This window comes from Bactrocera tryoni, chromosome 3, assembly GCF_016617805.1.
Source record: "Bactrocera tryoni isolate S06 chromosome 3, CSIRO_BtryS06_freeze2, whole genome shotgun sequence".
Classification (NCBI taxonomy): domain Eukaryota; kingdom Metazoa; phylum Arthropoda; class Insecta; order Diptera; family Tephritidae; genus Bactrocera; species Bactrocera tryoni.
In genome coordinates this window covers 14985096-14998854 of record NC_052501.1, presented here as the reverse complement: position 1 = coordinate 14998854, position 13759 = coordinate 14985096, and the positions used below count along the sequence as shown (strand labels likewise).

General features: G+C 41.5%; 1 protein-coding gene across 1 annotated transcript in view; it reads left to right on the top strand.

The window, feature by feature from the left end:
- LOC120770991 (protein Shroom) overlaps window positions 1–13759 on the top strand; it is a 279299-nt gene that overhangs the window by 99731 nt on the left and 165809 nt on the right. Inside the window, exons 5-6 of the mRNA XM_040098738.1 lie at window positions 4109–5093; window positions 5164–6981. Coding sequence (XP_039954672.1) covers window positions 4109–5093; window positions 5164–6981 — 2803 coding nt within the window. The remainder of the gene's footprint in view (window positions 1–4108; window positions 5094–5163; window positions 6982–13759) is intronic.

Genomic DNA, 13759 nt, shown 5'->3' with positions numbered 1-13759 from the left:
TTTATTAATTTCATGCTAGGTGTGTCTTTTTAATAAGCTCGCCGCAGTATTTAGACTTTTTTCAGCCTTACTAACCTTAAGATATTAGTTAGTTTCTTTAAACGCCAGTAGACCCCAGCTATCAGAAGCATCTTACTAGAACGGAGTCTTTTACATATAATTCTCAATAGTTCTTCTTTGTTGTCCTTAGGCGAAGTGCCATTTTTGAATGTTTTCCAATGTACTTAAGCTAAGATCATCGAAGCTTACTCATAAAGTTAAGTGCATAAATAAGTAAAATATTGAAAAGTGGAGGGTCAGTACATACCATATTTCGATAATAGTTCAGAAGATCGCTGTATATATGTTATTTCTTGCCTCCATTGAGGTCTTACTTCAAACTTCAACATGTCTTCAAACTTACAAGGTGCTTTCTAAAGTAAAGAGTACTTTAAAAAAAAACAGAACAAATTGTTTTTTCGGCAAAATCAATCTATTTTATTCAAAATACTATTTTATTCAAAATAGTCTCTTTCTGCTTCAATACAGCTTTTTGCACGGTCGAACGAGTGTTTTAGCTAGCATAACGCTTTCCTTTCATGGGCAAATGCATTTCTCCGAAAAGGAAGAAGTCGCACGGTGCCATATATGGTGAATACGGGGAGTGGTTAATGGTTAAAATGTGATTTTTGGTCAAATAATCATCCTTCGAATGTAGGATTCTGCGCAATTTTTGGTCGTCAGTCAATTTGTGCGAAACACGCACCTTTCGTAAGCCCAAATGTTCGGTCAAAATGCGATAAATCGTTGTTTTGGAGAAGTTCAATTCCATTTCCATGAATTTCAATGCTGAATTCCGCTGCTTTTTGATGAATCCACGCACAGTTTCGATGGAATTTCCGGTGATCACGGATTTTGTTTGGCCCACATGTTGATCGTCATTTACGTCCTCACGACCACTTTCAAAACGTTGAAATCACTCGTGCACTCTGCTACAGGATAGGCAGTCATCGTCATAAACTTGTTTCATAAATTGAAACGTTTCGGTAAAAGTTTTACCAATTTTAAAACAAAATTTAAGTAACCTGAGTTGAGGTTGATTACATATTTAAACTTGCTGAGGTTATAACCCTCCTTTATCAATCGGTCACAAGCATCGATTGATGAGACGGATTTTGAGCAATTTTTAAGTAACCTGGAATGTTGGCTCTTTGTTCGAAGCTCATTTTCGGAACGATGACACAAGCATACTGACACTTAAAACGCAATAACTTGACTTCCAACAAATGAAATGTCATGAAACTCACTGGACAATCGATAAAGTTAGCAGATTCTAACGCACCAGTCGACATATAGATGGCGCCACCAGGGGGCGCTAGATGCAAAAAATCCTGTTTACTTTGGAAAACACTTTGTAGATATCATGATTGAAGGAATCGCTATATCAATTAGTAAGCAGATTCACAAATGGTTTTTAAATCTTAACTGAAAGGAACTTTTTCAACATTAGTATGAAAATTGAAGCTGGCAGTAATATCAAATAAATATTTATTCATCCATGTAAATCCCCGTGTCCTTTAAAGGATAATGATTTGGCTATGAGAAAAGTGAATACAAAAAAATTATTTAATGCATTGTACCGTGGTAATAGATTTAAGACTCCGGTCAGACCTTGTAGCTTTTGCTACTGACATTTGACGCTTGAACTTCAAATGTAGTTTCATTAGAAGGAGTCTCATTTAAAAGTCTATAATATCAGTTCAAGCTGAGTATTATAGCACTATTTCTGACAAGACAATGCTGAAATTTCAAGACAACCATATAACAGACATAGTGCATATTCGATTTTAGTCGCCTCCTTCGACAGGCATACCTTACCACGGGCAATTATATACCCTGGCTACAAGGCTATCTCTGAATATGGATAGTATAGGATGTGTCGAGCTTAAAACTCTGAGTTTTAGTTTCTCAAACTTCATGATTTAAAAAAGTTCTATTGAGACGAAAGATTTGTCAGATTTGCAATGCGGATGATGAGGTGAAAACATCCAGAAACTTTTTCCTCCACTATGCAGCTAACGCCAGATTAAGGTTGAAGCAACTCGGTTGTCCTATATTTTCCACATCCGGCGAATTAGCCGGAATTTACATTAGCCGCTTCAATAAATTTCTGGTAAGCTCAAAGCGTTTTGTCGATATGTGACAGTCTTTTTGATCTATACCTAGGAATTCTTAGGAGTTCTGGGTACCACAACGGTCAAGCGCATCTAGCAGTCTAAGTTGGATTAGTCGGGAATTCACGAGTAAACAGCTTATTTACCTAACTTAACCTAACTTAAAATATAAGAGCTGTTTCGCACATTTTCACGCTGGACTTGACTTTTTTTTTAAAAAGAGAGGCTATAATTTCAATACTCGTTATTAAATTAAGGAACTTAAATATCGAGAACTTGAGAGAACCGATTTTAAGTCACTGTATATTAAATCAAATAATTTTCCTGCAATAAATTTTGGCAACCTTGACATGAGATTACACAAAATTATAGCAAGATTGTTTCGAAAGTCTACCAAAATTTGCCTGCAACGACATGCCACCATTGAAAAACCCTTAACAGTTAGCTATTTATATTCAGGGTCATACCTCTAGAATGTAACACTTAACCAATTAGCGATTTCCACATAAAAATTCGAACCTTTTCGTTTCAAATTTATCATTTTTGTGCACTTACTCATGCCGCAAACGTTCTTATTAGTTATGCAACATGCCCCAAAGGCCTATGCGACTCATTAATTGGGTTCAGCATAATTTTAACCTTTATATTTCCTTTCAAAAACGTTGCAAGAACTTGGAATTACGTTTTCCACATTTTTTTTCTTCAAGTTTCACTCGCTCACTTGGCCGCAAGATATTTGTCATACTAAAGTAGCTAGTTAGTAGGTGCAAATTTAATCATATCAGACCAGCTGACGGTCAACGGCCACTGCATAGTGTAACAGTAACCACAATAGCAACTCCCACCACGCCCGAAGGCGCAAGCCAACAAGGCGACGAAAAATGCTAAGCGCTTTGCGATTAAACTCCAACACACACACACATACACCACGCAAACACATGCAAGTAAATGAGGCCTACTGTGCAGCATGTGTAGAGTCGGACGGAAAAACAACAACGCGAAGGTTCTATAAAATTAATACCCGGTCATGCCTGCTTGGCAATCTTTTATAATTGGTATATGTAAAGGCACGATGTTAGTCGGGCGGCGTTGCAAAACGGAAAAAAGAGGCAGGCAAATATATGCTAAGCGCGACAGCGGTGGCGGCGACAACAAAATCAAGTACAAAACCGTTAAATGAATTGGCTATTAGATTACACAATCGCGGCGAACGCCACAAGCGCAACGGCCAGCGCAACCGCACTGCTTGCCACGCTGCCGCATTGCCACTGTGTCATGTAGCGGCCATTTATCTATGACAAGTAACACACATAGACACATACACATATATATAAATGTGTTGTTGCCACATACCTACATTTAAGCTAACTGTAACAGAGTCGACGCTACTTCTGCAGCGCTATGCGACAATAGCGCAACAGCGGCGATATATCTTTAGCGCACGGCTGGTGCGCCCGATTTGACACCTTGTTTGCACAGAAGCCGCAGCGTATATGCCATACTAAGGGAGCGCATTCAATACGCATGGCGGCGAGCAGGCGCTTGGCAAACCGCTTGTTCAACACTTGCAACCGCTTAATCACATGCGCGGCGACGCGCCGCGCTCCACCTACCCGCAAATGCATGTCTCGATGCGGTCGAATGTTGGGGTCGCGCAATCAAGTCTTTCCGCTCAAAAAGCAATGCCACTAGCGCTAGAGCTGGCAAGCGACAGCAGTGGCAATTGACCGGCATATGACGGTAATGAAGGCGATTGTCGAGCGCGCGTCGCCGCCGGCTGCCCAGTTGATTTATATGTTGTTGATTTGTGTTGTAGTCGGTTCAAGGATCATTTAATAGTCGCCTAGCGTTTTTCTGGTTTAGGGGTGCGCGCTGCTGCAAGCGCATTTTGATTTATCTTACTCGCGCTTATTTTTAATTTATTACTTATATTTGTTTATTTTTTCTTCCGACAGTTTCCTCGTCACAGCTGATTGTGCATAGTTCGCGCGTTCTAACCCCGAAACGGCATCACAGCGAAAGCGTGCTCTATCTGCATGACGAGCACCAGCAACAACAGCAGCACTCACCACCGCCCGCAACGCAACCACAGCAACAGCATTCACCAAACGCGCACGTGTCCAGCGCAAAACAGATCAGTCCAACGCTGTCCGCGCGTGAAGGCAGACATTCACCTACGCGACTGATGCCACAAACCGCCGCGGCGCTGTTGCCCAATCATCGACACAGCCCTAGTTACCCGCCTGTACACGCCACCGCCGCCATGCATCCCTATCAGCCACACCCACAATACGCGCTGCGTCAGCAACCACAATCGCTGTCACATAAACTAGTTAGCGCGCTACCGCATATGGATGGCGCGTCACAAAGTTCCTTGAACGCAAGCGGCGGCGCCGACAGCTGTAGTATAGGCAGTTCATCACACAACTCGAAAGCGTCGCCAACATTGCAAGCGCAGATGTCAACAGCGCAAGGCGCTGGTGAAGCGTCACAATCGTCGGCCGTCACAACAACACCAAACTCAAGCACATCTGTGAAAATGTCGTCAGCGGCAGACTTGGAGCCACACTTAGCGCCCGGGTTACAGAAACCTGCGTTAGCGCCAAAGCTGGCCAACAGCAATGCGATTATAGAAGTGATGGCAGTTAGTGGCTCAGGCACGCATTCACCAGGCAGCGCCAACGCGCAGCTCAACGCGTCCACCACTTCCTTAGCGTCCGCGGTGTCGGCAGCAGCCGCCTTGCCAACACAATCCTATCGCAGCAATCATCGTCTCTTCCCTGTGAGCACATACACGGAAAAAGTACACAGTAACACCTCGCAATTTGTGCTGCATCCCAAACCGCAGTACAGCGCTGGCCTGAAGAAACCCGCGCAGCAACAGCAGCAGGCACAGAAGCAGGCGCTACAGCTGCCGCTGTCCGCAGCGCAAGCGGCAAAGTAAGTTTTGGAATTATTGTCTTCGAAATTTTTTAAACTGTGGTATTAATTGCTTCCTTCTCTTCTCCAGGTTTAAGTCATCGCCCAACAGTCCACCACAGCCTAGCTGGCAAACTGTTGCTGAGCTCATAAACGATTTCGAGCGCACCAACAACGAGCCGCAGCCACAGAAGTACACTTATATGGACCCGGCTAAGACACAACGTGTCTCCAATCCAGCGCTGAAGGCCTTCCAGAAGAATGCCGTGCAGTCGTACTTCGAACGCCAACAACAACAACAGCAACAGAATGCCAAAGAACAAGGTCCGATGCAAAAAACTTACCAACCACTTAGCGCGCATACACAGCAGCAAACGCCAATGCAACAGCAGCAGGCACAACAGCATTCGCCGTCACAAACATCGCTACATTCAAGCGCAACAGCAGCGCATCAACAACTTTTACGTCCGCATTCCTATCAGTCAAACATGAAAGAGACTGCCGCGCAGCATCAAATCATGCGCAGTTCACTGCCAAACTCCTATGGTGCGCAGCAGCATCACTTAAGTGGCCAACAGCAGCTGGCATTGGCGCAGCAACATTTGCCAGCGCGTCAGTACGCGCCACCGCCGCCACCACCACCGCAGAAACCGACAAGTATAAGTCACGGTAGTCAGGAAGAACGCGCCATGGGTGCAGCTAATAGCTACAGCGCGTTGCCAACAAAACCGCCTTCACCGGCGCCACCACCACCACCGCCGCGCTCACGCTCACTCATGCCACATACACTGCTGCGGCGCTCATCTTCCGCCTCTGATTATGCGGAGTTTCGCGATCAATACACACGCGCTTCTCAAGAGAAGCTGGTCGCGCAATCTGTTAAGAACATTTCCAATTCTGAAAAGTCTTCCTTTAATGACTGCGGCATGCCACCGCCGCCACCACCGCCACGTGGAGCGCGTCCCACAAATATATTACCGACACGTCGCACATCCTCTGCCGCAGAGTATGCGGCCGCCATGCGTGAGAAGGCGTTGCTACAACAAGCCGCTGCCTTAGCACACCAACAGCATCATCCACATCAACACGCGCACGCCGCGAATTATGCGCCACAATACTACCAACCACCACAACCGCTAGCGGCATGCAACATTGAACCTGGTTGGGTGCCCGAACGACCGCCAAAGAATCCAAATCTGCGCGTACCTTCACCGGACTTGCCACCATTACCACCTAGCGCGGACTTGGACACGCAACTTGCCGACGAACCGTTGCCGCCGCCACCGCCCGAACTATTGCAGCAGCAACAACGCCAACAACAGCAATACTACGATATGAACGCCTCATTCAATACAAGCGCTGACTTGCTGCCAAAAGCGCCTTCACCAAACCGTCGCAACAGCTTTGCTGGCTCCTCGACGCGCAAGGCGTACTTCAATCGCAGCGGCTCAGAGATGTTGTCCGCCACGAAAGTGCCACCGCTCATACCGAAGAAGCCGAGCAACATTGAAACGCTACATGCGGTGCGACAGCATCAACAGCAGCAACACGCACAACAGCTGACGGCTAAACTGTTGCTGAATGGTGGCATGCCACAACCGCAACAGCATTCACCAACAGCGCCGCCACCGCAAACGTTGTCTGCAATGGCGAATGCAACGCGCGATGCCAAATTGTCATCAGTCAACCGCAAGCGACCGCATAATCCCGCAGTGAGCGGTTTTACAGTGCCGCCGCCAATTATGGAAAATGTGCCACAGCAGCCACAACAGCAGTTAAGCAGCAGCAAGTCACCCCCGAACACAAACGCTACACTGAAGTCTTCGCCACCGCCGCCGCCCTTGATGCCGCGCAGCATGCCGCATCAGACATTAATGAATAACGGAGGCAGCAACAACATTAAAGCAAGGTTAGTGCGCTCGTAGACTAAGTACCGTATTATAATTTTGGTAACCTTGACCTTATGGTTCCATACACAATCAACTTTTTAATCTTTTTGTTCTTTTTACACATAATTTTCACCGATTGATATAGTCAAGCTCAATTTTTAGGCTATATTGGGTTAAGTGCGTATAAAATCGGTTGAAAAAATTGAGGTCTCTATTTTTTGAGTTTAACTACTGCAAATATTTAGCTATGAACCTGAAATTAAATTTCGTCGACTAATTTTACCTTTAAGTTGATATGCCAGGAAATGAATCCGATCGGTTCAAAGCCACACCTACTTTCAGTACAAAGATATATTTTTTCAAGCGATATGATGTCGAAAATTAAGTTCGTATTCAGTAGATATTTAGAGATGGTGGTTTTTAACGTTAAAAGTTAGAGGATAAGTAATATCTTCAACCAAAAATAAAGACTACATTATTTTCTGATACCATGGTTGCATTTCTTCGACCAAAATGCCCAAATATTATATTATTCTGTTGAAATCGAATTTTCTCGACTATTTTGACCTTGAATTTGCTTAGGCAAAAATTTGTTGTGATCCGTTCAAAACCACACCTACTTCCAGTACAAAGGTGTATTTTTTCAAGCCATACAATGTCTAAAATAAGGTCATATTAAGTAAATAATTTGCGACGATGATTTTTAAGGGTTAAAATTTTGGGTATAAGCAATATCTGCTAACAAAAATAAATACCATATTATTTTCTGGTAACAGGGTTGCATATTTTTCATCCCTAAAGGCTCAAATATTAACTGCTTGCGTTGAAATTGAGTTTGTTCGACTAATTTGACCTTGAATTTGATATCACAAAATTTTGTTTTGATCCGTTCAAAATCAGATAAGCCTCTCATATTTATTGGTCAGTTTGCCAAGCGATAAATGCGAGAAAAATTGTGCCGCCGATGCGAATTCAGATGCGAACTTCAATATAATTTGGCTATTAATATTTGCTAGCTATTTCAGAATTAACTGCCACGCCCATTTAATATCATCCTACTAGCAGCTTCAAATGCTGTCAAAACTATCGCTTCCTACTTTACATATTAAACTCACGAGCAAGAACTGTCGCGCATAGTTTACACCGTGAAGCGTGCGCGCTGCAATCAGCATGCTGTCAAAATTGTTGCGCAGCAATAAGCGCGCACGCTCTGTTGGACGTTAGCGTTGGCACGCGATAGGCACTGTAACGCGCTGGCATGATTTAGAATGCGCGCGGCTTATCAATGTTCCTTTAAAAGAAAGTTAAATGTGAAAAAACCTAACGCGCTTAAGCATGCATGTGCGCGCGACAGCTAGCCAGGCGGTCAGCAGATACACTTTTATTTCATATTGATGCCGCATGCCGTTTGAGGTCAAAGTGGCAGTTGGCAGCTTTGCGCGCGCCACCGCGTGCACCATCAGCGGCGGCAGCTATCAAACGCGCTGCCATGCCGCTTGCTATGCGCTGTTCTTAACTACAAGATTGCTTGCTTTTCTTGCTTTCATTTCTTTTCACTGTTACATAAGAGCGGCTGGTTGGCAGCGCACAGCAATGCGGACACATTGTATTGCAATCGCACGTTATTGACAGGCATACATAGCAGTGCACATGTGTATATATGCAACCGCGCGCGCACAACCGCCTGCAGCCCCTGTAGTTGTCGCTATGCCTGCGCTTACAAAACATTGGAATTTGGTGCAGTTCAAGCCGCGCCACACCGGTTCGGGCCAGCAGTGATTTGCTGCTGCCAAAGACCCACCACCAGGCTGCCAATAACGCGCAAACATTCACAAGCTCAAGCTGACTGCGCACGCCTGCGCGTTGGTGTTAAATGTTGTTGTTGTTTCACTGCTCTTTTTCGCTTATATTTGTTGACAGTGTGTTTGTTGCTTGCAAGTGGTGAATTTGTTGTTTGGCCAATTGGCATGCAAATTTTATTTTTGCTGTATTTTTTTTTGTCTCAATTTCTTCACATCCGTTTGTTTGTTTATATTTGGCCAAATGTATCCTTTCATTTCTTATATATTTATGCGAATTTCTTGCTAAGCTTTGGTATTTTTGATGAAGTACCTTGTAAGCGACACACTCACACACACACACAAACACTTTCAAGTGTAAAATTTAAGTAGCTGTCAATACAAATCTGTGTGGGTTGGCGACTTTGTCGCGGCCAACAAGGTCTCTTCAGCGCCGCACAGGGCGTGCTAGTGACTCAGAATGTCACTCAATCCGCTTTAACGGTAACATTTGTAAATTTACCTGAAAAGGGCCGTTATTTACATGCGTGTGTGTGTGTATTTGGGTCAAGCGGCTATGCCTTGGAATTTGCTCTGTCACTGATAAGTAGGGAATGACTGAATTATGAGCTGCGCCAGCGCGGTGGAAGGCGTCAGCATGTGCGCCAGCAGTTGGTACAAAAATTTTTTTCAGTTGACAAATATTGAGTTTCAGAACCCAAAATTTAGCAAGCGGTTGTCGTTATTTTGTATTTATACATTGTGACAAAAAAGTAGCCAGAAAATTTAAATAAAATTGTAAAAATTTCAGTTTTGGGAACAAGAAAAAAAATCACACGGTACCAAATCTAGTGAATACGGTGGTTAATCGATGGTATTCATTGCGTTTTTGGCTTTAAAGTCGCTCACAATCGTGGCTCAATGCGATGGTGCATTGTCATCGTGTAAAATTCAATTGTTCTTCCACGATTCCTGACATTTTCTAAGGATGTTCTCACGCAAACGACTCAATGCGGCCAAACAGAACTCCTTATTTGTAAAAACAATGAGAACCACTTTGATTTTTGAACGGCTTTGGCGTTGTTTTTTTTTTTTTTTTTTAGTTTTGGCTCTTTTTGTCTCTCCATTCCGATGATTGCTGACTAATTTGCATGTCAAACTCATAAACCCATGTCTTATCGGCAGTTATTTGGCCCTCAAGCAAGTCAAAACAGACCTGCTTTCGGTACTTCAAAAAAAATCAGCTTTATCGAGACAAGTGGAGCAAAAACGCATTTCATACACAAAATATTCACCAAAACCATTCGAATGAATTCGCGAGAGATGTCGAGCTCTCTTGCCATCTCTCCAACAATTATCCGACAATTCAAGCAACATACTCAATTTATTTTTTTTTAATATTTTCATTACTTGAAAAAGTCGAAGGTCGTCCAGATCGAGGCATGTCTTTAACGATCTCTCGACCATCTTTGAGGGCTTTGTATCATTCGTAGGCTTGTGTTTTTGAATCATCTTTTCTAATATTCACAACGATTCCGCACACGAAATTTAATAAGAAATAAAAATCTTTGTGATCTGTGACTCTACGAAACTTTTTTTGAGTTTTCAAAGGCTTTAAATATTTATGTTCAAGTAAATTCTTGAATAAGTCCATATATATGAATATTTGCTTTTTATTGCCCTTTTTCACATTGTTTGGCAATTTGTTGATTCCATTCCAAAATAACAGCGCTTTTTTGGCGACCAAAATTATTCAAGCCACATTTTTTTAACCTCTTTTATGTGAACTGTATACCAGTGAAGCTGTTCTGCATCGACCGGAGCAATTGGTAGTCAATGCTATAAGGCGGATAAGGCAAAACTTCCCAGCCGCTTTTTCCAAGTAGTTTTTACCCAGTCTTGCAACATGAGTCCGAATAATGTCACCATGGAAAATTATGCCTAGTGCCTAGTCGAAAATTTCGGGAGTTTTTTGGCCATTGCTCGCTTCAAGTTGATCAGTGGTTATAGATAGGATTTTTTATTGATGATTTCAGCCGATGTTAGAAGCTCACAATACAGCACGTTCTTCGGACCCTACCAAATACAAAACTTTACCTTGACGCCATGGTTATTCAACTTTGCTGTTGATTTGGCTGGCTGGCCAGGTTTCACATATGATTTTTTGCTTCTAGGGTTGTCGGAATGCTACCCTTTTTCATTACCAGCGACAATCCGATGCTAAAACGACTTCTTTTTGTAGCGTTCAAGCAGCATTTCTGACATTTAAAATCTGCTTTCTACTCCTCTTGGCTTCAGCTCATATGACAACCGATTTCCTTGCTGTGGAATGTATCTGGCTACTTTTAAAGGTTTTGAAATGGCTGCTTGAGTGACTTCCAAAGATTCTGCGAGCTCTTCTTGTGTTTAGCAGTAATCTTCATCGAGTAATGCTTCCAGTGCCTCATCTATGAACTCTTTTGGACGCTCAGGACGTGCTTCATTTTCCAAACCAAAATCAACACTTTTAAATTGTTCAAACCACTTTTGGCACGTTCACTCAGTAAGAGAATGCTCATCATAAACTGTCACCAAAATAGTATGACTTTCGGTGGAAGACGGATAAAGTTAGTAGCTTTCCAATGTATTTTGGGAATATGGGAACAATGGCATAATCGAAATATGTCATCTCTTGACGTGAAAATAGTTATAGATCCAATAGTATAATATATTGTAGACCCGATACAAAATATATTGTCACTTAAAATGCAAAACAACGTATCATTAAAAAAATTGAAATTGAGTTTTTTATTGCTTACGATTCTCTACATCATATTGTATACATATAGCATAAAATTTTCGGCTTCCGCTAACAGATATAACTAATATATAACCAACATATAACCAATATATAACCATTTTATAACCAAAACTCAACTTTTCTTTCAATATGAGTGGTTTCTATTGTACCGTTTTTCCTTCATCTGTAAACTTATGAAAAGTAATGTTAAGTTATTTTGCATTTTAGTTGACGATATGAATATCCATTAAAAAAACAACATTTTAATTCCGCTAAGCTTTTTCGAGCTTTCAAAGTCTTTTAAAGTATTTGGTTTTAAATTTCTAATTAGTACTCTGGAAGAAACATATAGGTTAAAAATCTTGCGCGCCGCCTCCCTCAACACTTCAACTCATTAATATAGTGGAACGAATTCAAAGAGCGCGAGACATTTAAGGTCATTCACAAGCGTAGTTATATAAATAACTTTATCTTTGTTTATACATATATACCTATATTTTATACAACAACTAACAACAAGTCTTAAGTCAATCTCCTGAATGAAAGAAGCGCACAATGCATGCTCGACAATGCAACTAAGAGTCTTACATTACAAACCACGTGCAAGGTTCCAAGTCTGCTCTAAAATATGCTTGATATACTAAGTGTGTGTATATGGTATGTATTAGTACTGTATGTGTTTGCTGTTGTGCATTATATAATCGTCTGTCTATCATCAAATACCACACTGCCTGCCTCCACTTGTTTTCAGCTACCATATGTGCGCATGTGTGTGTGTGTGTGTGCTACCTGCTAATACAATAAACTCCTCCGTATTAACTACTCCGTTGGGCTTAGCTAAATCAGGCGATCGGAATTAATCTCCATTAATGGTGATGATTGCTTAATCAATCAAAGTCAATGCTGATTAAAGCATGAAGAAAAAATACACTACAATAAAAACAACAACACAAGTAGGCTACTGGAGACAGCAAGTAGCATATACTTTGTGTGTTTGTATATTTATATGTATGGATGTGTGAGTCGGCATGTTTTTGTAGCCTCAAGTGGCATGTGCTGCTAGCCTGCTGACTTAGCGTACTAGCTCAAATGCTATGTTCCTGTTGGCTCAGCTTTATTTAAAGAATTCTTTCAGTTTTCTTTTCACTTGACGCTTAGCCTTGACCTCTTCTACATGCGTTGTTAATGCTGGTGAATAGTTTTTGAAATATTTTCTGGGTGTTCTTTGTAATAATTTTACGATTTTTTGTTCTTTTATACCCTGAACAGAGTATACTAAATTTGTAAGGATGCTTATAACATCCAGCACATAACTATGAATATCCTTTAAATTATATACATATATCGTCATCAAAAATTCAATACAACGTATCATCAGAAAAAAATCGGCTCTAAACTTATGTAAAGTGATGTTACGTTATTTTTCATTTTAGGTGGCGATATGGATGATCAGCGTGGGTGGCTGAGTCGATTTAACCATCATTTTCTATCTGTCGGTCTGACTGTATATAGGCGTATAAGTGCCTTAGTTTTTGAGATATCGATCTGAAATTTTGTACAGCTTTTTTTTTTAGCAAGAATCTGCTTATTTGTCGCAATCGGCGATATCGGGCCACTTTAGCGTATAGCTGTCATACAAGCTAACCGACCCAAACTAAGCTTTTGTAGGGAAAACTTTGTTATTTGACGAGATTTCTTCACAAAATTTAATAACCATTATTCCCGAAGGGAAAGGTACAAAATGTGAAGAAATGTATCAGATCGGACTAGTATATGATATAGCTGTCATACAAACAGAATAATCAAAATTAAGTTCTTATATGAAAAACTTTCTTATTTGGAAATATATCTTCACGAAAGATTCCATAGATTATTGTCCAAAGCAGCGCTATAAAATCTGAAGAAATCGTTCAGATCGGTTCACTATAGCATATAGCTGCCATGCAAACTAATCGAAAAAAATTGAGAAAAAAATGGATTTATGAACTTTTGTGCTATAAGAAATGCAACTGTGAAGGGTATTACAGCTAAGTTAAAGTTTTTTCTGATTAAACTTTTTTATAATACGTTTTTGTAATTTTTTTTCTATATTTCTCTTTCATCAATCCAAAACAAGCTTCATTTATTATGAATTCCTGTAAAGCTCTCTAGTCAACCATTCTATTTCTATCGCTCTACCTGCTACCATGCGAAGCTTCGTATGTATGCGTGTGTGATTTTGCTTTCAATTGTGCTTCTTGG